The sequence below is a fragment of the Saimiri boliviensis genome, chromosome 1, assembly GCF_048565385.1.
Source record: "Saimiri boliviensis isolate mSaiBol1 chromosome 1, mSaiBol1.pri, whole genome shotgun sequence".
NCBI lineage: Eukaryota > Metazoa > Chordata > Mammalia > Primates > Cebidae > Saimiri > Saimiri boliviensis.
The window spans coordinates 290,432,199-290,460,023 of NC_133449.1; the positions used below are offsets into that span (position 1 = coordinate 290,432,199).

Genomic DNA, 27,825 nt, shown 5'->3' on the forward strand with positions numbered 1-27,825 from the left:
CAACAAGGCAGTGGAAGGAGAGGACTCTCCCGGTTAACACATTATGAAGATGTCTTGAGGAAGTCTCCGAAAAGCTAAAACATATGAATACTGGCCAGGTACAGTGGCTCATAACTGCAGTCCCAGCACTTCGGGAGGCCAAGGTGGGCAGATCAGTTGAGGTCAGTAGTTCCAGACCAGCCTGGCCAACATGGCAAAACTCCTTCTCTACAAAAAATTAGCTGGGTGTGGTGGGACATGCCTGTAATCCCAGCTGCTTGGGAGGCTGAGGCAGGAGAATCACTTGAATCTGGGAAGTGTAGACTGCAGTGAGCCAAGCTTGTGCCACTGCACTTCAGCAGTTTGGGCAATAGAGCCACTCTGTCTCAAAAAAAAAAAAAAAAAAAAAAAAAAAAAAAAAAAAAAAAAAAAAAAAAACACTGATAGTGATCAAACAATAAAGCACTTGAACAGTAACTGATGTAATCACTCTTAGTGTACAGGTTTTTATTATATCACTGTAGGCACAGGTAGATGTTCCAGTCATTTATTTTGTTAAATATATGTCTTAAGCACTTATTAATGGCTGAAACAAAGGATCTCTGTCCTTGTGGCATTTATATTCTACCCAGAAAAGGCCAAAACCAACCTTTTCAATACTGAAGGGTCAGATCAATAACGGCTTTGCAGAAGGACAAAGCCAGGTCAGCAGTAGAGTAGAGCAGCTTTTCTCAAGATATACTTGGGAATTCTAGGCTCTTCATGGCCCGTGATGGGGACTTTCAAAGTCAAAAGGTTTTCATAATAATACTAAGAGATACTTGCTTTCCCATGCTTTTTCTCACATGAATGTTGGTGAAGATTTCCAGAGACTGCATGGCATGTGACAGCATCATGTCCCTGACGGCTCCGGGAACATGTGCTACATATTCTTGTATTAGAAACATTTCAAGTGACTAGCATTATATATAACCCAGATAAAATAAAGCTCTTTGGAGTCCTCTATAATTCTGAGGGTTAAGAGACCAAGAGTTCTGAGGACTACTAGGATAAACAATGATTGAAAGCCAAGAAATCCTCTCTTGTGAGAAGATCCTGAATCAGAGACCTGAACGAAATGCACTAGGAAGCCATGCAGATCACAGGGGAACATGTGTGATGTGTGGCAAATCAAAACCTGGTTCTTTAAACTCCTAGGTTCCCATTCACAAATTGTAGTGTTTTCTGAATTTCCCTTTTAAATTTTAATTTCTTCAAAACTGACTTGTATTAATGTTTTACTTCTTTTCACAAGTATTGATAGTGAGAAATAGGAATATATCAGATCCTTAGACTATTTATGAAGAAATATATAATGTTTTTCTTTTCCTGGTGCTACATTAATGACAAATAATCTAAAGACAAAACTTTGTATGGTAATAGTTGAGAATTGGAGTGAGGGATGAAAATTACAGTATCATGTGCAATCTCATCCATGATAAAATTATTTTGGTATACATTCCAAGCTATAGTATACATTTGAAAATTATTTTTATGATAAATGTCAGTTTGTTCATGTCTTCCATTTTGCACCATTGTAAAGAAACTGAGTGACCTTGCAGCCATAGAAAAGAATGAGTTCATGTCCTTTTTAGGGACGTGGATGAAGCTGGCAACCATCATTCTCAGCAAACTTCTCACAGGAACAGAAAACCAAATACCGAATGTTCTTACTCATAAGTAGGAGTTGAACAATGAGAACACATGGACACAGGGAAGGGAACATCACACACTGGGGCCCATTGTGGGGTGGGAGGAAAGGGGATGGAGAACATTAGGACACATACATAATACATGTAGGATTTAAACCCTACATGACGGGTCGATGGATTCCAGAAACCACCATGGCACATGTATACCTATGTAACAAATCTGTACATTCTGCACATGTATCCCAGAATGTAAAGTAAAATAAAATTAAAAAAAAAAAAAGAAAAGAAGTTGAGTGACTTACTATGTAGTGTGAACACTTGCGCAATCTGAGATGTATCCATCCGCAGTAGTCAAACTTGGAAAAGCATACTAATTAAGCCAAGAACACCGGTTAAGCCTGAATCAGTTTAAAAACGAAATGGGTACTTCTGTACTCCTGGGACCATTAACATTTTAATTTTCATGTAAAGCATTACACATTGAAACCAACTGCCCAGATGAAATAGATATTCTGGAGACAGAGGCTTAGAAATGAAATTTAAAAACATACCTGCCCATAGAACAAGCACATCAACTCTGAAGCTGTCTTGCATAACAAGCCCCATGGGCTTTTTCTCTCAGTTAATTTTTGGAATGGTTGATGCGCTGAACCACTATTTTTAAGGAACCTCCTCCGAGAAACTCCTCCAAATGAGCTTTATAAGTTACTAATGAACATCAGGAGAAAACAACCACTTTATCACCAGTAGCTACCACTTATTCTAAGTAAATGTGTAAATTGGCAAGTTCTGCCGGAACCCATAAAGGAGAAACTGCTGCTACAAATGAAAAATGAAATCATTATTAATGAAGGTTAAACAGAATATTTTTATTCTGCAGAGTCAAGTCTGACCAAAGTGCTTTGATCTTATTTAAAGCAGTTCGATAATTTTAGAAATAATCAACAATTTTCTCATTGATTTTGTCATTGCCCATAACCCTTCTGTACATAAATTCTACCATCTGTTTCCTTTATTCTTACTTAATATTTTCTATTAAAATATTTTCCCTTTATTTGATGTTGATCTAAGAATTCACTGTTATTTAAATTAAAATAATACTTCTCCTTCAAATTGTTCTTAATCTTCCACAAAGATTTAGTAGCAAGAGGGTGGAAATGAATGATAATACCCTATTAGATATGGTATGATTATTTTTCATGAGCAACATAAAAATGTATTTTAAATCATTTTGAAATAATCCATTTAGCCTAAGAATAAATAAAGAATATTTCTACACTTTCTGAAAATCAACAATTTAAACAAAGCATCCACTGTGAGGTGTCCAGTCTTGAACTTACCCATTTCAATGTATGTGTTTATTATTCTTTTGCTTAATCTGAATTAAGCCTCACAAAACATTCTTTGAGTTCCTCTTCAAGCTATTGCTTAGTTCTATTCACTTTTCATTGAGTACATTTTTTTGTTAATGGCAAAATAATTCTTTGGAATTAAATTGATCAGTTCTACCCCTTAGAGACCTTGTCATCTTTTTGTAGCTTCATCTTCTACTACTGATGACTTTGACAGCCATGCCACTGTTTTAAAATTATATGTACATATAATCAAAATGTGATCTTGGAAATTATTTAGAACCCAAAGAGATTGGTTTTCGGGTTCTGCTTGAACCAGTATTAAAATCAAGCCCAGATTCCGTTCCTAGCTATACAAATTCCCACTATCTCCTCAAACTCTGCAACTGAAAAATGTATTTCTGGGCTTATTTCTCCCCAGTCATTCAGTCCCTAACACACATGTCTTCTGCCAGTCCTTCCCTTAGGAATACAGTAGGAAAGGAGTTGCTGTTTTTCCATACTCATTTATTTAGTATTTGTCGCGTTCTCGGACTGATGCTCAGCTGAAATGGACCAGAATTAGTGCCTCCCAATCAATCACCTCACACTGTAGACACATATGTGCCCATGGATATGCCAGTGCCATGCTGCCTGACGGATTGCTGGGAAGAACTTACTCTGTGCTCTGGGAAACTCCCACCCACCCAGTGCAGTGTGGGTGGCATTGTCCTTCCGGCGATTGGGTGAAGTGGTTGAGTCATTTTTGACTCTCCTTCACTTCGTATTCCCTTAGTCATTAGTTCTGATGATGTTTTCTTTGAAAATCTCTCTTAAATGTGCACCTTTCTCTCCATACCCAATGCTGCACCTTCTCCAGTGAAAATGTCCTCAAATACTGCTGATTTCCTTTTCCTGTACTGGGAGAGACTCCTGGTTGCTATCCCCCCTGGCGTCTCAATGACATCCTGCTGACATCACCTTACATGTCTAGAATCCCTGCTTTCTTTCATTCCTCCTTCCCAAGATCCTGTTGTTAACACTGCACATTTGTCTGTTAAATAATGAAAATTTCTGAGTCTGTTATCTTCAGAGTGATAAGATAGCATGATGGGTGCGGGGTTCATTTTCCCTGTGCAATCAGGCATCACCAGGGCAGGCTGCTTGGAGGAGGTGACATTTAAGTAGCACTTTAAGTTTGAGAATGAGTTTTGAGGTTGATGAAGAAAAGAATTTCAGGCTAAGGAAACAGAGAACTGTCTCTAAGTGCCGAAAGACTTTAATTTCTCATCTCTTTACTCTGGCACTAGTTTTGTTGTTAGTTTTGTTGTTTTATTGCATTCAGGTCATTTGAATGAGCTATGCCTTGTATGTCTTGTTTGTAAGATGAAAGCTGGCAGGTTGTTGAAAGAAAACATGAGTGATGTGTGGGACAGTCCTGCAATAAGTTTTATTATTGTCCAACCATGCGGGTATACAATTAGATAATCACATAATAATAATAACTGATATTCCTGTAGCAGTTTTAATTTTTCCAAGCATGTGCACTTCCATGATCTCATTAAATGTTCACATTTGGAAAGATTCAAATTTGTAGAGACAAAATCATGCAGTGTGGTTACAAATACACTCTGAAGCCAACCCCAGGCCCACCAGTAGCTGTGAGGTTAATGGATCCCTCCGTTCCCTCAACATCCATGGGAGTGGTTGTACCTTCCTCGCTTAGATGTCATTAAAATTCAATGAGTTAGTAGATGGAAACTGCTCAGGACAGTCCTTGGAACTTCATAAGTACTCAGAAAAGGTTAACTGGTCATTACTGTCACTGTCATTATCATCTTTGTCACATCATCTATGGTAGTATAAATATGAAGATGGGCTAGAGCCCAGGTCTGCTGATATCCAGTCTCCGATTTTTTTCAGCACACATTCAGATACTCCATTAGTGTGGTTGTGACTCATAGAATAACTTGGGAATGCCACATTGTAGACCTATGTCCTCTTATTTATTATTACAAAGTATATACTTTAATTGAAGATCTCCTATATTCTGAGGCAGATGTTCAGCTAAAGCAGGAAAATATTAGCAATTCCAGATAAAGCCTCTTCAAAACTGTGCAAACAGAACAAATGCACATAATCATGGAAACTCGCAAATACTCAGCTAATCTGATCAGAAGAAGCTGGCTATTTTGTGTCTGTGTTATATAGTGTCTGTGTTGATATGACCTATAAGTGGGTCTGAATTTAATGCAGAAAATTAATATTTCAACCTCTGCGTCTTCTGAGATTGATTTTGTCCCACTGGTAATGGACAGTGAGTTTCCTCTAACCAGCACCTGGAATCTATAAGCAGCAGTTCACTGGAGAAGTACCAAAATCTGAGGCATGAAGATTTCTCCTGCAAACAAGTGGATTTATGTTGACACAGGACTTTTTCGATCTTAAACTGCTGATGTATATATGACTTAAAGAGACAGTGCTTTGATGTTAAACAACAACAACTTTTGGACTTGGAGACAAAAGATAAAGGTCCATGCCCCTTCTTCACATTACCATGTGTGTGACACTGGCTGACAATGTAACCACTCTCTGCCTCTGCTTGTACTTCTAGGAAAAATGAAGATCACACAGTTTTTTTCCACAGGTTGCTGTGTAGTCTCTAACTCACTCATATTTGCGAAAACATATTGAGACATTGGTGTTATACTCAAGATCCTTGCTTCATGTATCTTCCTAGGATTCATGGGATCAACTTTGTAGTTCCCTTGGAATTTCTTCTCTCTATCCAGTTAAGACTAGTGGGTTTTGTTCAGAACAAAGACAGAAAACTGTCATAAGCATTATCAATTTATCAGGAAATGGTTTCACCTCCTCTTCCTGGCTCACAGGGGTGATTCATTTTGAGAAAACCCTTGGGCTCAGTTCTGAAGACTGACACATCATGGAGAAGGGACGGAATGGTCAAAGAAGCCGCTGTGACCCGTCAGGACAGTGTCTTGAAGGCAACCTGGAGCATGGCTTCTGCTTTCTGTGGCCAAGAAGGACATGATGATCCACCGCTGCTCACAGTTTCGATATCGTCTGGAAATCATTTCACGAAAGACAATATCTTGTTTCCCTGGGCCCAGCCTTTCTCTTCCTCTACCATTTCTTCCCGTATTACTTCCCATCCTTCAGGTCATATCTTCCATAGGTTCAGGACTGCAGCCTCGTTTTACCTCTAGTCCAAGGAAGGCTTGATAAAAAGTCAAAAGTTCTGGACAAAAAAGTCATAATTTAAAGCCCAAAACTATAAATGCTTCTTAAATCCTCGGCAAATTTGTATTTTCTGCCTCAATGCACAGTAAAGCTAATCGAAAGTTAGTTGCATGCAAATTGTACTTTCATTGTAAAGTAATTAAGAATTGTCCTAAAATTTTAACCTGTTTCATATATTCATATGTCTATGCTCTCTAAAGTTGGAATGCCTAAATGACACTGATTTAAAACCTAGTGAGCAATGGAAAAGGATCATTCCAAAATGCCTGCACGGTTTTGGCTATTGTCCTGACAGTTCTTTCTTTGCCAGGTGATATATCAGTGTCCTAACATTCTGATACATTGCTCATTGTTGCAATTATTTTGTCAGAGTACATCCAGGTTTCAGTGCTTCATATGTATGAATAATGAGATTGAAAATCTTGGTTAGCTTTCATTGAGTACTGATCAAATACACAACTAATTCTATAAAAGATGAATAGATTTCATTATTCTATCATATATATTCTGGGAGCAAGTAAACCATATTTTTAATTGAAATTCTTTTGGAAAGGGACTTTACATTGTCATTAGAAGATCCTATACAGACAGCATTTGTAGGTTTCTGGAGATAGTCATATGAGTGTATTCAGAATATACAAAGTTACTTAACTTGCTAACTACATACTAAAAAAAGTTCGTCAAAGCAATTCCCACAATCTCTTTTAAGGACAAATAATGAGAATATGCAACTATCTGTTTTAAGATAATGCTAAATGACTTACATGAAAGTAAATATTGTGTTTATTTTATTTATGTCATTCTGTTGATATTTCCAAGCATCTGTGCACTGTTATTGTATCTGCTTTAGCGTTCCTTGCCCTTGAGATGCATTACTATCTCAAGGCGGGAGGAGAGTGTGGCCACTGCAAACCATTGTGCCCAGGTAGACTGTACAAAAAAGAAAGAGCTAAGAAAGCCTTTGTGGGCAGCCCTCCCGCCCACCCACCATGGCGACCGCCGAACCGAAAGTGCCTTTGCTTTTCCACTATAACTCACTCCTACCATTCAGCTGTGACCTTCCGGAGGGACCACGGGTAAATCCCTTAGCCACAGTTGTCACTGTCTTCCCAGTGCCCACCTTCTTCTCCTCCACTTTACTGTTAGTCTCTTGGCAGCTCCCCTAGCAGTGATGGAGACAATATGTTACTGACACCCAGAATAAAACTCTAAATGTATCTCCCCTCAGAGACTTCCTTATATTCAGTGATTAGTCCTGTAATACCATCAGGATGGAATAAATGATTTTTTTCCATTCTATTGGAAACTTTACCATCTGGTACATACTGTTTTCTCAGGACTGGGTTTTCTAAATTAAAAGTAAAGAGGCTGGACATGGTGGCTCACATCTGTAATCCCAGAACTTTGGGATGCTGAGGCAAGCAGATCACAAGATCAGGGGTTTGAGACCAGCCTGGCCAACATGGTTAAACCCCGTCTCTACTAAAAATACAAAAATCAGCTGGACATGGTGGTGCACGCCTATAATCCCAGCTACTCAGGAGGCTGAGGCAGGAGAATCGCTTGAACCCTGGAGGCGGAGGTTGCAGTGAGCCTAGACTGTGCTACTGCACTCCAGCCTGGGTGACAAAGCAAGACTTGATCAAACACAAAAGAAGTAAAGGGAATGTGACCGTCCTTTTGTTACGCCCTTTATGGTGAAGTTGTGGCTGGATGAAGACACTTTTATTTCCTTGCTCACCCTTTTTTTCCAGAAACTGCATAGATTCCAAAATAATTGTACTAGCTAATTGGCATATTATTCAATATGAAATATTGATGAAAATTTATCTTCATGTTGTTTCAAATACTGACAAAAAAATATCTTCATGTTGTTTCAAATTTCCATCAGAAAATCAGAGGGAATGGGGAGCTTTAAGTGCCAAAGATTTTATGAACCAATGTTACTTAAAAGAAGATGCATTATTTTGATGCACAGGTGGTTCACATCATGTTACCTCTAGTGTCTCATTTGAAATATAAAGTCTTGTTCCATTCTTAAAAATAAAAAAAATAAGGAACTTGTAATTTGGTCATACTTATGAGAAGGGATACTATTGTCTAAAACGGCCACAGAGGAGGATCCAGAATGATTTCATGGTTATGCTACAGTCTGTATGTTCTATATGTGTACTTTTACACTCCACTGAAAGGTGACTTTGTTCTATGGTGCAAAGAGACGGGAGAAAACTTGTACTGCCATGTTGTTACCACTGACACACTCTTCTTGTCTGAGTCCCCTCTCAAACACACACAATGGGAAAGCACCAAGCACATTCAGTCTCCTCCATACTTATTTGATCCGCAAAGACAGTATTAAATTTGATCAAATAAAATTTGCTTTAAAAAGAAATGGGAAAATGTTTGCAAGGAGCTCATCTAAATAGAATATAAGAAAACAAAACACAATTTCATATGCAGCGTATAAGTAAATAAGACCAGAACCTGATTCTTCATCCCTTGTAATATCAGCTACATTCATGGTACCAATTAAATGCTGTGTCTTGTCTTTGTTCCCCTACTGTGCATTGCTGTGTTGGTAAAGGTAACTAGTCATTGGAGATTATGTGAGACGACAGTGAATTCCACACTGTACAAAGAGCTATTAATATTTTAAACACTGTCTACCCTTCAGGCACTGAGGTATTACATCACTATTTATACAATAGAATTTGTCAGTGATTGGAAGGTTTTGAGTGTTTTAGCATCTCGATCATTAAGTAGGAGATACAATTATGTTAGCAAAATTAACAGGTACCAGAAAGTAGACTTTTACATTATTTCACATGTTTCTGATACTGTCTGATCCCAAAATAACTACTTGATTAACAAATTTGTCTCATAAGAAATGTCTCTATGTAGGACAGGATGAGATCATTTGAAAAATCCACTCCTTTGAGAACTTTTAAACCACCACCACCAAAAAAAAAAACCACCTCATTTAAGAGCTGGAGTTGAATTATATGGTCATTTTAGTTCTCAGAATTTTAAGCGTGGATGGCTGGAATCATGTGCATGTGATAATTCTAGGCTACTCTCAATAAATAATACATGTCATTTCTGCTTCACTGAGACTGTCACTGACTGCTCTAAATGACTTTCAATGCAGGGCCCAGCCTGCTCTCCCAGAGTGCACTTCAGCTCAATTCCAAACCTGAAGGGTCTTTCCAGTATCCGGCCAGCTACCATAGCAACCAGACCCTGGCCCTGGGGGAAACCACCCCTTCACAGCTCCCGGCCCGAGGCACACAAGCCCGAGCTGCAGGCCAGAGCTTCAGCCAGGTAGGTACCCAGTGCTGTGTGGTATCAGTGGCCTCCAAGGGGACAGGTGGGGAACGGGCCTGCAGGGGATGTGGAGATCCAGCCTGCCTTTTCCTAGGTGTGTCCCTCAACTTGAGGGAAGATGCCCTTTGGTGCTGTGAACGAAGGAAAGAAATAATAGATGATTATGGAGTCATGCTGAATTCCAAACATTTCCTTTAGAAATACCTGTGTGTTGTTCACGCTATACCTATCTTGTATATGTTTCTCTGTGTGACTATGTCAATGTGAGTCTAGTTACTCTTTCTGGGTCTATATGTGATATAAATATGGCACATATTCTGAGTTTGTGAGTGTACTCAGAAAAAATACTGAGTATTTTGTCTCCTAAAAAAAGCATGGGATTGTTCTTTAGGGCTTTTGATTTTAATATTAAGAAACATAGTATAAGTGTGTAATCGGGTAAACAGAACTGTTTGGAAAATAATTGTGATGAGTTTAGGCACAGTTATATTTTGTAAGGTCTGATTTTTAAATGTGCCTTCGATTGTTTATTTAAGGCATATGCTTGATCTTATAGTTTCACTGCACAAAGGCATTAGCTGCAGTTAAAACCAACTCTTTGTAAAAAGAAGCAGCTACCAATCTGGAAGTGATTTTTTTTTTCAAGAAAGATGTAAATGTTATTATATATAAAGGAAGGAGAGAGAGCACACAAGTATTTTGGCTTTTATAATTTTGAGATACAAGACATATTGGATCATCCCACCAGAGTTAATTTATTGGAAGGCTGTCTTGTTTTAAGCTTCTTTTCAGCAACATGAGTCCTTTTAACCTCTGTGCTTTTGATTCTGGAATGAAGAACTGCAAGCCCCACACCACATTTTCAGCTGAAAAAGTTAGTTTCAGCCCTTATGCACTTACTGAATGCTGTCTCTTCCAGGAACCCTTGCTCTGAAATGTTCACTATGCACCACTGGCTCTGTAACCCCTGAGCCCGTCTGTTTCACCAGTGCATTGATGCTATCCATCCATGCGTCTCTCTAACTAAACTGAAAGCTACTTGAGGGCAGGGCTTTTTTCATCTTCATATCAGTAGCGCCTGGCGGGCCACATGTCCTCAAGAAATGAATGCAGAGGTGAGAGGCAAAGAGGGTTAGAACAGCCTGGTACGTTACGGGCACTACTGTGTGCCCATTTATGTGACATTAACATTATTGAAGCAGGAACTGGAAGTTTATTTGGATTTCCACAACTAAAGTTAAATGATTATGCCAGAAACCATTTTGAAAATACAATTACCTTCTTCCAGTAACATTCATGTTCATCAGTGGCTTTCTGAGTTTTGCCTTCTCACAATGCTGAATGATAGGGATGTGGGTAAGAGGAACTGATCAAACATTTCACTGAGATGAAGGGCCTGTCCTTCCACCCACACTCCACATTGCTTTAAAGTTTAATCAGAAAGGTTATTAAGTTATAAAATCATCAAAGCTCTATATTTGAAGTCATCAGAGTTATAGTTTGAAGACATCGATAAATGTAAATGTTCAAAGATAAAACTTAGGCTTGGGCAAAGGTTACTGGTAGACTCACTTACCTGGTAGTGGGTAGGATGCACAGGTATGAATATTCAAACCAGGACTTGAAATGTTCTAATTCACTCACTAACAGAAGGGAAGCCATTGTGGAATATCTGAACTCTCATTTATTTAGCTCGGTGGTAGATACTGGTACCATGATTTGCTTCATCTGTGTGCTGAAGTATGAAAGCCATGCTTATTGAATATTCCGTAGGGCCTGTGGCTTCAATGTAATGTCAGAGAAATGTTCAACAAATGAGCCAGCATTTTCACTCTGCTTTTAGTGCTATACCCTTGAGAGAAGGGAGGCTGCATTCCATTCCAATAATGACACTATTGTTCACATCCTTCTATTTGAGTGGTTTTCCAAAGTGTGTGATTCCTTCTTTTCACAAGTCTTATCTGTGTTAAATCTTATTCCTTCAAGGCTAGGTTAATTTTTAGAATATCCTGTAATCATAAATTGCTACAAGGGCTAATACAATTCAAATTCTGGCTAATGATGTCAGGCCAACTAAGTATGGTCAGTAATCAATCAATACAAAAATCTTCTATTTTTTTTGTCTAAAAAACTGTAATTCTAAAGTAAAGCAACGATTTTTTAATCTGGTTCATAAATTTAAATGCAATTTCAAAGGAGTATTATAAATGCTCAGAGATTCTAATTTCAGTATTTAAAAATATGTGTTCGGCATAATAAATGCTTATTCAGCAATCATCACCAGGATTTACCACAGGCCCTGATTATATGTGCATAATCTGCATTCCCCAACTTATCAGCCCAAAAGTCAAACTGTAAGTCACCCAAATTGCCATAAAATATTTGTTCTCTGATGTTACTCCAACTAAAATCTTTAAAAATCATTCTTCTGAGACTTAGGATGAGTTCATGGAGCTGGTCCAGAGGAGAGAAAGTGGACTATCCTTCCCATCAGATCCCAATGCTATTCTAGAAAGTGACCTGAGCGGATTCATAGGTATCCTTTCCACACTGCCAGGACTCTGCTCAGCTGTGCTGCAGGTTCCCACCCCAGCCTCTAAACAAGTTGTATAGGTCACTCCTCCACAGCCCCTTCTTCCTCCAGGTCAACCTTCACCTTCGTGTGTCTAGGTTGTGATGCATTCAAGATGTTTATCATGTGCCAATTGATGGCATGAGCCTTTGTGCTTGGGATGGAGAAGTGAAGAAGGGAGACATGATCTCAGTCCTTAAGGAACTTCTGTTCTAGCCGCAGGGATGGAGATGCAGAAAACCAACACAGCAAATAAGTAAATTGCACAGTGCATTAGGAAGTGACGGTTTCTGTAGGAAGGAAATGGATACAGAATAGGGTAAGCAAGATCCAAAGTGCATGGGGAAGTGCAGCATGATAGGGACCTTGAGGAGACCTCTGGGCAAATACATGGAGAAGTGGAAGGAAGCCATATGGCTCCCTCTGCACAGTAAATGCAGTGGCTCCTGCATGGGGCAGCCCACATGCTGATGAAGCAGCAAGGATGCCAGGGTGGCCACAGTGGGCTGCGGAAGTTGTGAGGTGATGGGAAACCAGCTGGGTCATCGGTAGGATCCTGCCGTTTACTAAGAGTGAAGTAAGGAGCCAGTAGAAAATTTCAAGCAGAGGAACAACATGACCTACCTTACGTGTTACAAACATCATCTGTCATATAAGAAGTGATAGCGTATAGTTAGTTGCACTTAAGTCTGTCTCTTCCTATTAGATTGCCCTGCTGCAAGAGTGAGAACAGTGCAAGACTTACCTCCATTTCCCTCATAATTGACCCAGGGTTTACCAGATATCCATCAGGTTCTGCCAACACGAGCCTGATGTTTTATAATTATTCTGTACAGGTTTGTGGGCGGGTTAGAAGATAAAGAGTTTGGCTTTCCTGCTTTCCACTTACATAAAATTTCCATTGGATTGTATGAAATGCTAAATATAAAGCTTCCGGCAAAGATGATCCAAAAACCAACTCTAAACATGTTGGTTTTGCCCATGTCCAAACATAAAATAATCTCACCAAGCATTTTGTCCCTCAAACAAAAAAGAAACTACGCATGAAATATGAAAATATACATCTGTAGACAGAGCACTGGCAAAGGAGTACACAAGCCTAAAGACTTAAAACTCTTCGCATATTCTCTGATAGAATTGAACAGTGCACACAATTGCAATCTTAGGGAAATGACCTACTTGGTGTAAGAAATTAAGAATTGTATGATAGTTCTCTAAAATAAAACTGAACAGTGGTAAGTATTCTAGAAAAGCGATACCCTTTGAGAAACAAAATTTCCTTTTCTTTTGGATCTGGCTTATCTATTTAATGTTGTGCTGACTTTTACGTCTTAAAAGTCCTCATTAATGCTGTATCATAATCATAAATACACCATCTGCTCACTTCTTTCAGTGGGAAATGTGTTCATTGTGTTTGGAACATTGCTTATTGGTGCACACTCATGTCAAGTGGATGTGAAGGCCAAGGGGGTGGGGAAGTTGAAGGCAGAACAAGGTTCCCTGTAAACACCTATGTCCTGAGTGTTGAATAAAAAGCATGGTTGGCTGGGTGCAGTGGAGCACGCCTGTAATCTCAGCACTTTGGGAGGCCGAGGCAGGTGGATCACGTGGTCAGGAGTTTGAGACCATCTTGGCTAACACGGGGAAACCCCGTCTCTACTAAAAATACAAAAAATAGCTGAATATGGTGGCACGTGCCTGTAATCCCAGCTACTCACGAGGCTGAGGCAGGAGAATAAATTGAACTCGGGAGGTGGAGGTTGCAGTGAGCCGAGATCATGCCACTGCACTCCAGCCTGGGTGACAGAGCAAGACTCCATCTCAAAAAAAAAAAAAGGGATGGTAAAGACAGCCAGTATTACTTCACTTCTGTCTGCTTAATTATGAAAGAAGTTGTTGGTAGGTAAAACTTGCAGAGAAAAGTCACCAATAAATTTGGAAAACACAAAAATTGCAGAGATTTTTAAATGTATATACATTATGCAACATTTAGAAGAGAATTCATATAGTTTCACATATTTTCCTTGGCATATTTGCAGACAAGTGGCACAGTATTTGTTTTTAAGATGGTTTTAGGATGACTATCTATTGTGAATCCCTCTTCCTTGCTTTGCTTTAAAGTCTTTTCTCTCTATTTTCTCTTTCCAGGATAAGTGTATTTAGTTTGGCTTCAATAATGGAAACCTTTCTCATTGCAGGGATGGTGTGTATGTGTTTTGATATAACATTTTCTCTTCCAAGCAAATATTTGGGCTATTACAGTTATATTAAATGAGCCTTTTGCTGAAATAAAGTTCTGTGTAGTATATTTTTGCCAGTGCTCATGTAGGTTTTAAGAAAGAATTGCTATCAAAAAAATCTCTCATTACCTATTCTTTAAGATAAATTTATAGGATACTTATGTCATTGTTTTATTTCTTTCTTCTCTGTTTTCCTTCCACTGGTAGACCACAGAATGGCCATATGAACATATGAAATGCTTTTCAGAGCATTTACTAATAATGATCCTAATCAACTTTCATTAAAGAGGGGTCAAAGGGAAGGAAAAATCAGTACCCAAGGATGCAAAAATCAACATCACCATGTGTGCCCTTCTGACTTAGAGACCTGGGGAAGTGAGTCCTTTCCCATCTCCTCCTAACTGCAGTGGCAGAGATAAAATCATTTGCAAAATTTCTCTCTCCTGCTTTCTCTCTTGTTCTTTCTCTTCCCCTCTTTCAGAATTTTGAGACCCTTGGGCAGAGAGAAAGCGGTGAGGGTAGTTTCTCTTATTATTTCCAGGGATATAGTTGCTCTTATGGGTCTTTTGACTGGGATGTTCCCATCTGAGGAAAGGAATGTCTTCCAAAGTACCTTGGTTTTTCAGTTACTTAAGTTCAGTTTGTTCTGGACACCACCTTTCAGCGTCTGTGGGACATCACCACTAAGTAAACGCAGCCCGTCTTTACTTACCGACAGTAATGATCTCAGTGGTGACGACTTCAGGGAAGGTGTATAAACTGCACATAGGAGCTTATGTCACATACTAGCTTTTACCAAAAGCTTTAACCAAAACCAGCACCCCTCAAGAGAATCATCTGACAAGGTCCTGGATGATTTTATTTAGCTATTTTCAATGTCAAACTTTTATCACAGTCCCAAGACTTTCTTCCTTTGGAATTAAAGAATGGCATTCCTTTTTGGAAGACAGGTTGCTAAGAAAATTTTTCAGCATTTTGTGAGCTGCGGTGGGCATGCTCAGGCAAATTCGTTGCATTCCAGAGAGTAAGTGCAAGGCGCACAACTTACTTGGGGATGTAGCTTTGTTTTAATTGCACTATATTTTGGGAACATTTCATACAGTACTAAATACAGTTGTTTGCATTCTGGAGTTAGTGATGTCTTCATGTTTCAAAGCTGTGAGAGCAAATGGCCTTGTCTGTCTTTGTGCACAAGCCCAAAGCTCTAGACAAAGTTACACTAGGAAAGTGCAACAGTTTCTCAAAACAGTTAATCAGCAGCACAGAGCTGTTGTGACTCAGTTACATTACCAGAGTGCTCTCAGGAGAAAGATGACTTCTTTGAAGATGTCATCTTTCAGCCATGCCCTGGTTTTTATTAGGCAGGATTGATCCAGCCGTTCTTAACATGGAAGGAGTACATTTTGTCATTGCTTTTACTTTCTCGTGGCCATGTCACAACTTAAACCACTCTGCATCGAGACAGCTTCCTCACACGTGAGCTCCAATTTCTTCCTCCCACAGTCTGTGGCCACATTCATGTATTTTGACTCCTCTGTGGCCCTGGCCCTGTGGCCTGTGGCTTCCTTTGAATGTGCTCCCCAGATGCACCTGTCATAACCCTGTGCTTGCACGCGGGTACTGCTCCCTGCGGTGACCTTAGGTGCCACCGACCAACATTACCCGGGAAAGGAATACATCATTAGTAACTAGGTTTGCCAGTCTGGTTGTAATCCCAGGAAAATAGAAAGAGATGAATACAGTGGGTGGGGGAGCAGACTGCTGATCCCATTAAGCTGGACTCAGGGAAGCCACAAAACAGGGCCTCCAGTTTCCCATTCCTGACATTGTCGGCCCGGCTGCCCAGCATCCTGGGCAAATATGCCTCCTGTCCCAGAACTGGGGGACTTGCTGACAATTTAGGGAAATTTGGCAAGTCTAAATGCATCTTCACAGGACTTCTCATAAATCATGGGCCTGCTTTATAAAATGTGCTTTTGCTCAGTAACAGGGCTTACTCATGATTGGAAGTCAAGATTCCTCAGAGATTACAGGCTGTCAAGTCTCTTGTTAACTGGATAGAAGCCTTGGGGGGATTTGTTTTGTTTTGTTTGCACGGCTAGATCCCCAAAGAATGAGGATTAAATAAATTTTCAAGCTCTGAGAATTGTCCCCTTGTGACTCCTCTGCCATTCCTACCCCCTTCATAGAAGATTCAGCATGAAAGAATCTGGAAGCAAATGTGCTCAGCACTGAGACCAGTTCCACTTTGTTGTTGAAGAGTGCCGTATTCTCAGGGGCTCCTACTTCCCCAAGAACAGTGTCATAATTGTGAGCTAGGTAGTATTCTGCACAAACGAAAATATACTGATAGATCTCCAAAATAACATCAAAGTAAAATACTCCGTACAAGGGAAGTATTGAGAACTCTTCAAAAACAAACTCTTCATCTGTACATGGCGCAGACAGGTCAAGCATCCCTTGTTTAAATGCAGGGGACCAGCAGTGTTTTGGATTTCAGATTTTTGGGGGGAGATTTTAGAATACTTGCATATACATAATAAGATATATTGGGGATGAACCCCCCCAAGTTTAAAGACAAAATTCATTTGTATTTCATATATATCTTATAGCCTGCAGGTAAGTTTATACAGCAGTTTAAGTAATGTACATGAAACAAAGTTTATATACCTTAAACCATCAGAAAGCAAAGGTGTAGAATTTTCTACTCTGGCATTCATGTCAGTGCTCAAAATGTTTTGGATTTTTGGATTTCAGATTTTGGATTTTCAGAGTAGGGATGTCCAGCCTGTAGTAGGCATTTTTAATGGTTTATTGAGTCAGTGAGTAAATTACTGCATCAAACTGGAGTACTGTTAATTAATGACTGTTAGAATAATGTACGTATTCCCTAACTTCCCATTTCAATATTTTTTCTACTACACTTCATAAATACATCCTCCCCTTAAGCAGTTCTATAGAGTACGTATAAATGCATCTAAAATTACACAGGCCTCAATATACCACTAAGTATATACACATATACAATATAATGTAAAAAGTGTGACCTCGAATATATCCTAAACCTGATTCATCTGAAACATATGTATACAGATGAAACAATTTATAATAGCTTTGATGAGTTAGTGTTCCATATTTTTCTTGAACATTGTCCATAAGGGAAGCAAGAACTGAACTATATTGAAGGTGCGCCATACTCTGCCTATCAAACTATTTAATCAGAACATCTCCTTAATGGAGTTGCTTATCTGTGAACATCTATGAGAAACCATTTCTCATAGATGGGTTTCTTATTTTGAAGGGGTGGGAAAGACAAATGAAGTATCCCTCTGGGCTGAGACTGATCCAAAGAGCTGAGAATGAAGACCGAGTCAAGAATTGTCTCTGCCAACAGCCTAGATTGGTGACCAAGGTTGGGGCTTAATCTATTCCAAGTATTTCTAAATTTGTTATATCATTATTTTTATTTTCAGAGCTACACATCAATAAAAAAGTTATTTAAACTGTCTTTGCATGCACACACACATTTCCAAATATCCCCAGGGAAGCAGTGTGTAGTAGTCTTCAGTTTACAAAAAAAAAAAAAAAAAAAAAAAAAAAAAAAAAAAAAAAAAAAAAAAAAAAAACTTTACTTGAATTCTAACTTTAAAATTAGATTTGCAGTTTTAGAGTGCTAACATACTTTTAAGGTAGAATTGAACTTTCTGACACTAAAGTGAATACAATTCTGTAAGTGTTGAAATGTGTTTCTACTATTTCTAATGAAATGATGGGTAGTAATAAACTATCCTATGATTGTGCAGCAGGCTTGAATAGCAGCCTCAGGTATCCCTAACTGGCTAAGAGTTACTAAATCAAATTAGGTAATGAAAGAAAGCATAAGCACAAAAGTGGAAAGAGGTTCCCCAAATTTTGTTTTTATTGAAATGATGCTACAAAACAGATTTCTCTATTTAGCCAAAGAATAGTTCTTAGGCATTTTTACTCTGTAAGCCTTTGGAATGGAATATATCACCCCTGGATTATTTATTATAAACTGTAGAGGAGTTTAGACAACTGTACTGTCCAAGAAGGTGGCCACTAGTCACATGTGGCTCTTTGAATTAATTAAAATGAAGTGTGTACTAAAGTTCCTCAGCTGATTTGCCACATTTCAAGCTGTCAGTTGGCCCATGTGTTCAGTGGTGCCATATTGACCAGTACAGATTTAGAACATTCTCTGCAGTGTAGAAAGCAATGCTGGTAACTCACCAGTGTAGCTGGTGCTCCTGAGAACACTCTCTAGTTGATGGTGGCTTTGTAGACAAATGGATTCAGGAGGCATTTTTGGAATTGCATTTTAGTACGTAGTGGGAAATACCACTTATTATCTTAAATAGTATATAACATTTTATTTTTATTTTTATTTTCTCATGCCAACATGATTTGCACAATTTCACAAGATCCTGTAATATCTAAAAGACTTTCTAAATGGTTGCTGTAGCTTGTCAAAATGTCTACAGCTCATGTGGCAGTTCTCAAAACTTCTATAGATTTGGGATTCATTTAGGAAACGTAGGAGACAGTCATATTGAGCACTGAGTACTCCTGACACTAGATGTGCTGACAGGTGACAAGAAAAAGAAAATATTTGTAAAGAGTATTAAGATTTTCACAGGATACATGTTGTTCTAATATTTAGATATTAGAATGAATACTGACTTAATATTATTCTCATTTACATTTGTATGCTTTGGTTAATACCTATTAAAAATTATGCTATTTGTTAATGGCATCGCATCGTTAGTGTACTCTGTGGTGGTTTTGTTAATGTGACATATCCAAGATATAACAAAATTGTTTTGTTTTGTTGTAAACAGGGAGCAGAGAGTACTCCTGAGACCTTAGAGAAAGGGTTCTTTCTTCTCATTTTGTTCCTGTGGGAAGGATTTTCAGAAATTTTTGTCAGACACTTTTCCATCACTTGCCAGCTGTGTTCTGCATGCCTGAGTGTTACTCAGGCCCCAGTTGATAGGGAACCCCAGTAGAGCTTCAGAAGAAAAATGTCCGCAGCTTAGCACTAATTCTCAGAGCAGCAGCATCTGCCTGCTCTAGGAGATTGTTAGAAATGTAGACTCTGGGGCCCACTCCAGACCCTCCAAACCCAAGTGTCTTCTAGAGCAGTGTTGGCAGACTTTGAGCAGCACCATAATCACCTGGGGGAGTGCTTGTTAAAATCCGGATCCCTCTGCCCCTCCCCCAGAGTTAAAGTGGGGTATGATTCTGATTGCTCTGACTCGTCTAGAATGTTTTTTAATGCTGAAAAGACGTTCCACACTGATGCTGCAGCTGCGGGAACAGGGGCTTCCCTTTGAAAACCACTGCTCTAGGGGCAGCTGGGACTCATTTGGTTGCAAGGTGAAATCACCTGCTGAGTTTTCCAAAAACACCTGATACCTGGGTCTCACCTTCAGGGATACTGAATTAAATGGCAATGGTAAGTCATGATTATTGACATTCTTTTAAAAAAAAAAAAAAACTGCCCTGGAGATTATAATATACAGCTAGATTTGAGAAGCCCAGTGTATTGAACATATGTTTCATGCTCAGAGCTGCCCACTGGGAGAGAAGCAAAATTGCATCAAAGCTGCCCCTCAATGACTCTGGATGAAGCTGGACTATTTTTCTGGGGTTCAGAGTAAGCACACCCACATCTGCAGTGTTCGTCCCCCATCCTCCACACATAAGACCCTCGTAGCCTCCGTTCCACAAATATTCCTGGTATCTCTACCCTGTTCTAGTTGCTGGAGGCACGTCACTGAATGGAGCTTACATTTTACTTTCACTCTAAACGTTAACATAATTGCTTTATAGATTGTATGTGTATTTGTGTGTACTTGAGAATATTTAAAATATATACACCCTACATAAATACACGTACATACACACTGCATAGAGAATGTCTCTCACCAAAGTGTTTTATCTACCTCATATGCCAGGCTCCTCCTAATACAGGATTTCAATATTGTTCAATTAACTCCCTCAGCTCTGCACATGAACTTGACATCCCAGATAAAATTTGGAATGGCTGTGTATGTGCAGATGTAAGTGCCCAGTCTATTATTTGCCAGTTGCTATTCCAAAACGGGTGGAGAGGCATAATTGAAACTTTTAATGGCTAGCATCTGTTCAGTCTTCTCTTCCTCCCTTCTCTCCATCTCTCCCGAGTCCTCCTCCCCACTCACCTCCCACCCCTCATTTCAAAACCCTCCTTCCCAGCTTCTCTCCAACTCAGGGTACAATCCTACCCCATTTTCACACCAGTAGGATCCCCCGGGAAAGCCTGGAAGGTCTGAGACCTCCTGCCCAGAAGTGGTTGACAATGTAGTGTTTTCATTCGAATGCAAATTTGTCTCTGGACCAGATTCAAGGAAAGTGCTTTCCCCTCCAACTGTCTCTCCAGCTCCTCCGCAGTCCTTGTTGTCTTTTGTGTTCTTGTAAATAAATGAGAGGAGACTGGCTTTCAGTTTGAAGACACAGCTGCAGGGGGCTCTTAAAGGGAGCTAGAGAGAGAGAGAAAGATGCTGAAAGATTGGGAGCTCAGTGTTAAAATCTAGAAAAGGGAGGCTTTTTTCGTGTTCTCATTTCCAATTGCTCTGATTCCTCTAGAATTTTTTTTTTTTTTAACTGCTGAAAAGACCAAGCGGATTCATTCTGACTTAATATTTTTCCCTCCGTTTAACTTTTCTTTGTCCAAAAAGAAGAATCCACGCGACAATAGCGGCAGAATATACTGTAAGAAATATGTTTATTCTTGATGTTCTCCAGATAAGTATAAACTGGACTATTCTCAGAGGTAGAAAGTGTATCCAGTGAAATAACCTGAGGCAAGGGTGGGAAGTGGGCACCGAAGAAGATTTACTGCTCGAATTTCTCATTAAAACTAACATCTCGATCGCGTCCAGGGAGATCATGATTACCCTGTCGGGGGGCCTTTAAAAATCTTTACGTGACTAATGCGATGCTTCTGCTATTCCCGAAATAACATCGACATGTCAGCGAACACAGGTCTCTTTTGTCAAACGTGACTTCCTTCCAGTAGTCAGCCGGCCTGTGCCAGAGTCGGGACCAGAAACCCGCCCCAGGAGAGGCCGGGGCGCAGGTTCGCGTCCCGCCCCGAGCGCAGCTGGGCTCGCCAAGCTGCCGGGCTCCCGCGGTGTCCCGGGTGTTTCCCCGCGCTCGGGGCCGGGCTGGGCCGGGGGGGCCGGGTTCTTCTCCCTCGCTAAGTGCGCGTGTTCTCTCCTCTCCCGGGCACAGGGCACGACCAGCCGCGCCGGCCACCTGGCGGGGCCCGAGCCCGCGCCGCCGCCGCCGCCGCCGCCGCGGGAGCCGTTCGCGCCCAGCCTGGGCAGCGCCTTCCACCTGCCCGACGCGCCGCCCGCCGCCGCCGCCGCCGCCGCCGCGCTCTACTACTCCAGCTCCACGCTGCCCGCGCCGCCGCGCGGGGGCTCCCCGCTGGCCGCGCCCCAGGGCGGCTCGCCCACCAAGCTGCAGCGCGGCGGCTCGGCCCCCGAGGGCGCCACCTACGCCGCGCCGCGCGGCTCCTCGCCCAAGCAGTCGCCCAGCCGCCTGGCCAAGTCCTACAGCACCAGCTCGCCCATCAACATCGTCGTGTCCTCGGCCGGCCTGTCCCCGATCCGCGTGACCTCGCCCCCCACCGTGCAGTCCACCATCTCCTCCTCGCCCATCCACCAGCTGAGCTCCACCATCGGCACGTACGCCACCCTGTCGCCCACCAAGCGCCTGGTCCACGCGTCCGAGCAGTACAGCAAGCACTCGCAGGAGCTGTATGCCACGGCCACCCTCCAGAGGCCGGGCAGCCTGGCAGGTAAAGGCTCGCTGCCACCTGGCGCGGCTCACCCGGGCGCGTGGCGGGGGCGCGGGGCCGCAGCCGGGCTCCAGCAGAAGTGAAGCGGGGCGCGCTGTCCGCCAGGTTTGAAGTAGTGGCAGGAGATAGAGAACTCCAGGGCTTCCCTGGAACAAGTTCAGCGTCTTCCTTGCAGTTTGCCGGTGACTGCTCTTTGGGAGTAATGTGGTGTCTCAATCTCTAACACCTGCCTCACTCTCTGCTCTCCTCTCTTCTCTCTCTGCCTCTCTCCCCATTCTAAAGACTAAATCATGTAAGACACATTTAGGAAAACATCCCATAGACCTGTTGATGGTTATCTAGAAAAAAAGCCAAACAAGTAACAGTTGCAGTATAGACAGGGTCACCTGTAAGTTGTCTGTGTTTTATTGTGGAAAAAGAAGGGATTTTCCCAAATTAGACATTCAGCTTGCATAGTTTTCAATAGTAGTGGGGAAATAACCAATAATGAATTGCCTTGAATTATGACTTTTGTTTAGGCTTGTATTTATTTAGCTTGTATCTCTGCTAAATTAGACAGTGGGAAAACTAAAGGACTCTCCGGTACCTGTCATTGGATGTACTTGTGTCCGAACACTTGGGACAAAGTCAGCAATGATGTCCCTTGAATTTGTACCTGCTTTATTACAGGGAGGGAGGGGCTGGGCCAGGGGGGAGAGAAACCTGCTTTCCTCTGCCAGTTTAGAGGAGGTGACATTTCTGTGGTTGTTATGCCCGTCAGCGACCAGGCTGAGCTGGCGCTTCTCTGCTGTTGGCACCATATGCTCAGCTTAAACAAGACACCATGATTGAAAGACTAATGTTTTGTCTTCTGAAACACCTGACAACTAACCCGGATTTATTGTGGATTTTTTTTCCCTTATAGAAGTATTTGGTAATTGTGTCACTCTAGTAACAGATGCTCCGCTCATATGTTTCCTTTCTTGACACAAATAGATGACTGTGAAGATAAACAGGATAAAAAAGGAACTTGTTGCATGCACGAGGCAGGTGGCCAAGGACTTCTTTAATTCAGCACAGTAATTGCCACTGTGGACTGGCCTGGCCTAACAGAATGCAGGCTGCGGTGCCACTGCCTACAAAATTATGCTAGCTACGTTTACTGAAATGAAAATATTCTCACTCACAGCTTCTCTCTCAAATAGAATTTTTGAGGTAGACAATCATTAGTGCCAACCCAATGTGAGTACCAAAATCTCTATGCTGTAGGGACTCAGGAGTAGCGATCTGCTTGGAAGAGCAGGCGAGTAAACACGTACTGAAACTTCATGCGTATGATTTTGTAAAATAAGTTACCAGATCATGTCCAGAAGGGGGAGATGGGAGGCGTTCTTACCAGATTCCATGACGCCCTTCTTAGCCACACCCACCACTGTAGAGAAGAGGAAACTGACGTACTGGGACTCCAGGTGGCCTGCTAGAGGTCTTTTCGTTTCTTACAAGTACCTCATGAAAGAAAGGAGTCTTAGCTTCCAGCGCTTTTTCCCACAGGTGAGATGTGTAGACTTTTGGTTGTTCTACTCTATCGTTTCAGAAGAAATCGAGAGTGCGGCCGTGCGGCTGCAGATACCTGTGGAGAGGTTAGGGGAGTGTGAATGGAGCAGAGTAGCGCCAACAGCTCCTTCTGTCATTGTGTCTAAGAGGGGCTGTAAAAGTACTTTGTAAAAATAGCTTATGTTGCCCTTGGGTTGTCCAGGGAAGGTATAAGGGACAAACTTCATGCTTCTGAGAGATCAGGAGTATTGGAACTCTGAGACCCCCATGTCTGATTTTGTGTGCTTGATATCATACAAGGCACTCTGAAGTTGGGAGCTACTTGGTTTGCTAGGTGAAAGAGTACAGTTAGGTCAAGATGGCAAAACACGTTTTGGGATTTCAGGATTGTGATTTTGCAGATTTGTCACTGATAAATAGGAAGGGTGGATATAGGATAGGTAGTGACTTTCACTAATTCATATATATATATATATATATATATATATATATATATATATTTAAAGACAAAGTATCACTCTGTTGCCCAGGCTGGAGTGCAGTGGTGCAATCTCAGCTCACAGAAACCCACCTCCTGGGTTCAAGTGATTTTCCTGCCTCACCCTCTCTAGCTGGAATTACAGACACCCTGACCCCACACCTGGCTAATTTTTGTATCTTTTGTAGAGACTGGGTTTCACCATGTTGGCCAGGCTGGTCTCAAAGTCCTGACAAGTGATCTGCTCACCTCAGCTCCCAAAGTGCTGCGATTACCGGCCTTAGCCACCGTGCCTGGCCACCTTCTATAATTACTTTTAAACACCTTTTATGTACTGCCACTGACTTAGATCCTAGGGATAAAATACCAGCCAAAATCCCTGGCCTTGTTTCAAATGAGGAAGATAGAAAATCATCAAAATACTTTTGATAGATGGCCAGGAAAGGCTCTAATTAGGAAGTGACTTTTTAATATATAATTTGCAACTTTTATTTTAGATTCGGGGGTACCTCTGTGGGTTTGTGAGCTGGGTTTATTGCATGATGCTGAGGTTTGGGGTACAGTTGATCCTGTCACCCAGGTACTTAGCTTAGTACCCAATAGTTTGCTTTTAGATTCCAGTGGTGCCATTAGTTAGTACACAGTACTTACACAGAAGGTAACTTTGAATCTGTCCTGAAGTAGGTGAGTGAGCTAGCCCTATGGCCATCTGGGCAGAAGATATTCTAAGCAGAAGGACCAACAAGTTCAAGGACTTAGAAATGTGGGTATGCTGATATGTTTGCTGAATAGCAAGGAGATCAGGGGCCTAATCAGAGAGAATAAGAGCAAACACATGACTTGAGGTCAGCAATGTGGGAGTAGAAGGCCAGGTCAGAGAGGCCTTACAAGTCTTGTGGAGAACTTGATGCTGGCTTTACTAAACCCATGGGCACCACTGAGGATTTGAGCAGAGGAGTAATGCATTCTCATGTAGTTTTAAACAGGGTCACTTGGGCTGCTGTTTGGAGAGTAGACTATCAAGATCAAAGGCAAAAGCAAGAATGTCAGTTGAGAGGTGATTGCAGTAATTTAAGCAAGAGGTGATTATCGTTTGGGTCAAGATGGAAGCATTGGAGGTTATGGAAGACAATGTATTAGAGTTCTGTAAGTATATATAAGGTATAGCCACTGAGATTTTCTCATGCACTAGGCGATGATGGTTAGAGAAAGAGAACTGAAAGTACCACCCACCCACCCAACAACCAGAAGAATGGAGTCGGCATCGATTGAGATGGAGTGGGCTGCAGAGGCACCGGGTGGTCTGGGAATGGTTCTGGTAAATGCTAAGATCTTCGTTTGGCATAGGTGATATCTGTCAGAAACAAAGGGCACATGGCCAGTAGAAAGTTGGATATATGGAGGTTAGAGTTTTTTCAACTTTTTCTTGTTTCTCAAGAAAACATTTCCAGAAATTAGAAGTTGTAGCTGAGGGTTTCAGGTCATTGATTATAGCGGGCACTTGGTAAGGAAACACACATTCACAGTTTGCACTTCCTGATGGCCAAGACTTAGAAGGTCTGACCAGAAATGTCAGAGTTCTGACTCTCTGGGAAAATACCACGATTCACATTCAAACCAAAGAGTGTAACTTCTCACGTGTTAAGTCATCACAGCCCAAAGATACCCGGATAGTTTTTAAAATGTCTTTTCTTTTATTAAAAAAAACAGTTGTATCTGCTTTTTTTCATATAAAGCTACTTGAGTGGAAGCCCAGCTCTGCCTTGGTGGAGCTCCCTAAGGCTGGGGGACTCGTGGTTCTCCAGCTTGAAATTATTCCCTGATAAAAGGGGTCATGATTGTATCTATTCATGTACTTTTGCACATAAATAAGGTAACATAGGGAAAGTACTAGCATGTTTTCTGGCTCCACAGAAGTTAACTCATATTATTTACTAATACCTACCATAGTACCTTAAGTGTGCAAGGAAGAAGTCATCCACCTTTGCTTCAGACACAAAGCAGGTTTATTGAATCCCAAAACGTGTCATTGTCTGTGTTGGGCACATGCAGATGAGTGAAACGTAACCCCTGGTTTCGAGAGACCTAGTTTCGGAACAAACACAGGAATGGGCAGTGTTAAAGCCACTGCAGAGTGAGACAGAAGCTAGTTACTATGGGAGCAAGCTAGCGGAGCATCTTGCAGTGGGGTTCAGTGTGCACCCGGCATGCTTCCTTGATGAGGTGGTCCCAGAGCAAAGCTGTAAAGGAGGAAGTAGAAAGAAACGGTAGCCAGAGCAAAGTCAGAGTTGAGAAGGTATGTGGGGGGTGCGGGGAGGCAGGGGAAGACAACTGGCAGCTCAGTTAGAAGGTCTGACCGGAAATTTCAGAGTTCTGAATCTCTGGAAAAACACAGAGAGTCAGAGTTTCTCGAGCAAAGACAGAGTGTTAGGGGGTGGTGAGAAATGATGGCGCAGAGGGAGATAAGGCTGTTGCATTAAATTTCTAAGGTAATGGACTTAGAAATTTATCTTTCCAAGGGACAATTGACGTAGTCATGTTTGGTTGGTAGAAACTTTCTTCTGGGAAGTGTGTGGAGGCTGAAGTTACAAAGAAAAAAATGGACAGGGAATCACATTGGAAGCCAGTGAAAGAGTCCTTCACTGCTTCTAAAAACTCCTGTTTGTTTTGAATGGGACGATACAAAAGTTATCATTTCCAAATGGTTGAGAAAAAATGCTAGATCAGTGATATAACCTACTTTTTTATATTTTTCCTGACCCAAATTTTGCTTAATTTAATTTTTTATAAATTAAGTTAAATGTATTTTAATAAATCTCATGTCCCCAGCAACTTAATGAGGCAGGCATGATTTTTACCCCATTCTGGAGATTTGAAAACTGAGGCTTATGGATGATAATATCCTTGCCCAAAGTTACTTGTCTAGAAATGATAGGGATGTGATTTGAACATAGGTCACTTTCACTCAAGAATCTCTGTATCCTTAAATGTAAGTGATACATAGTTAAAGGTAGTATATTTTTGTGTTAGTGGAGAGAAATACAAAGGATGTAGAAATGCAAAATAAGTTTTCAGCTTATTTAAGTGACTAATGATTTTAAAGAAAGTAATAACATCTAAAAAAATTGTCAACATCCTATTGAATGTGTGAATGTGACTTTACCAATACCAATTTTTTGTTCACTTTTACAAAGAAAAAAACGTAATCCTTTCACTTTCAGGATATAGCTAAATTAATCCTGTTTTGAAAAGAAATATGAGTTGTAAATATGCATTAAAGTCAAACATCGAAACTTATTGAGGTAAAATTTACATGAATGAAATGGAGACTCTGAACCAATGATCTAAATGAAAATTGACCTAATACGGAGAGGAATTTGATAAGGCATGTTTAGCTTTTCCCCAGTCAAATGGACATAAAACTCAGTATTTAGAGTGGATCGTGCACCATAAATGCTGAATCTTGACTGTTCAGAGATTTCAGATCCATTCCTTGACTGGTCAAGTCTTCCAGATACACCTAATATAAGGAAGAAAAAGGAAAAAGCC

General features: G+C 40.9%; 1 protein-coding gene across 12 annotated transcripts in view; it reads left to right on the forward strand.

The window, feature by feature from the left end:
• CTNND2 (catenin delta 2) overlaps positions 1-27,825 on the forward strand; it is a 937,699-nt gene that overhangs the window by 504,007 nt on the left and 405,867 nt on the right. For 7 of the 12 annotated variants that reach the window (XM_039468167.2, XM_039468169.2, XM_074387220.1 and 4 more), the window contains 2 exons: positions 9,411-9,583; positions 21,695-22,265. The exons of 4 other annotated variants lie outside the window; for them this stretch is intronic. In XM_039468167.2, the coding sequence (XP_039324101.1) occupies positions 9,411-9,583; positions 21,695-22,265 (744 nt within the window). Of the gene's footprint in view, positions 1-9,410; positions 9,584-21,155; positions 21,173-21,694; positions 22,266-27,825 lie in introns of those variants that run through there. One more of the 12 variants, XM_074387253.1, reaches the window with a different exon arrangement.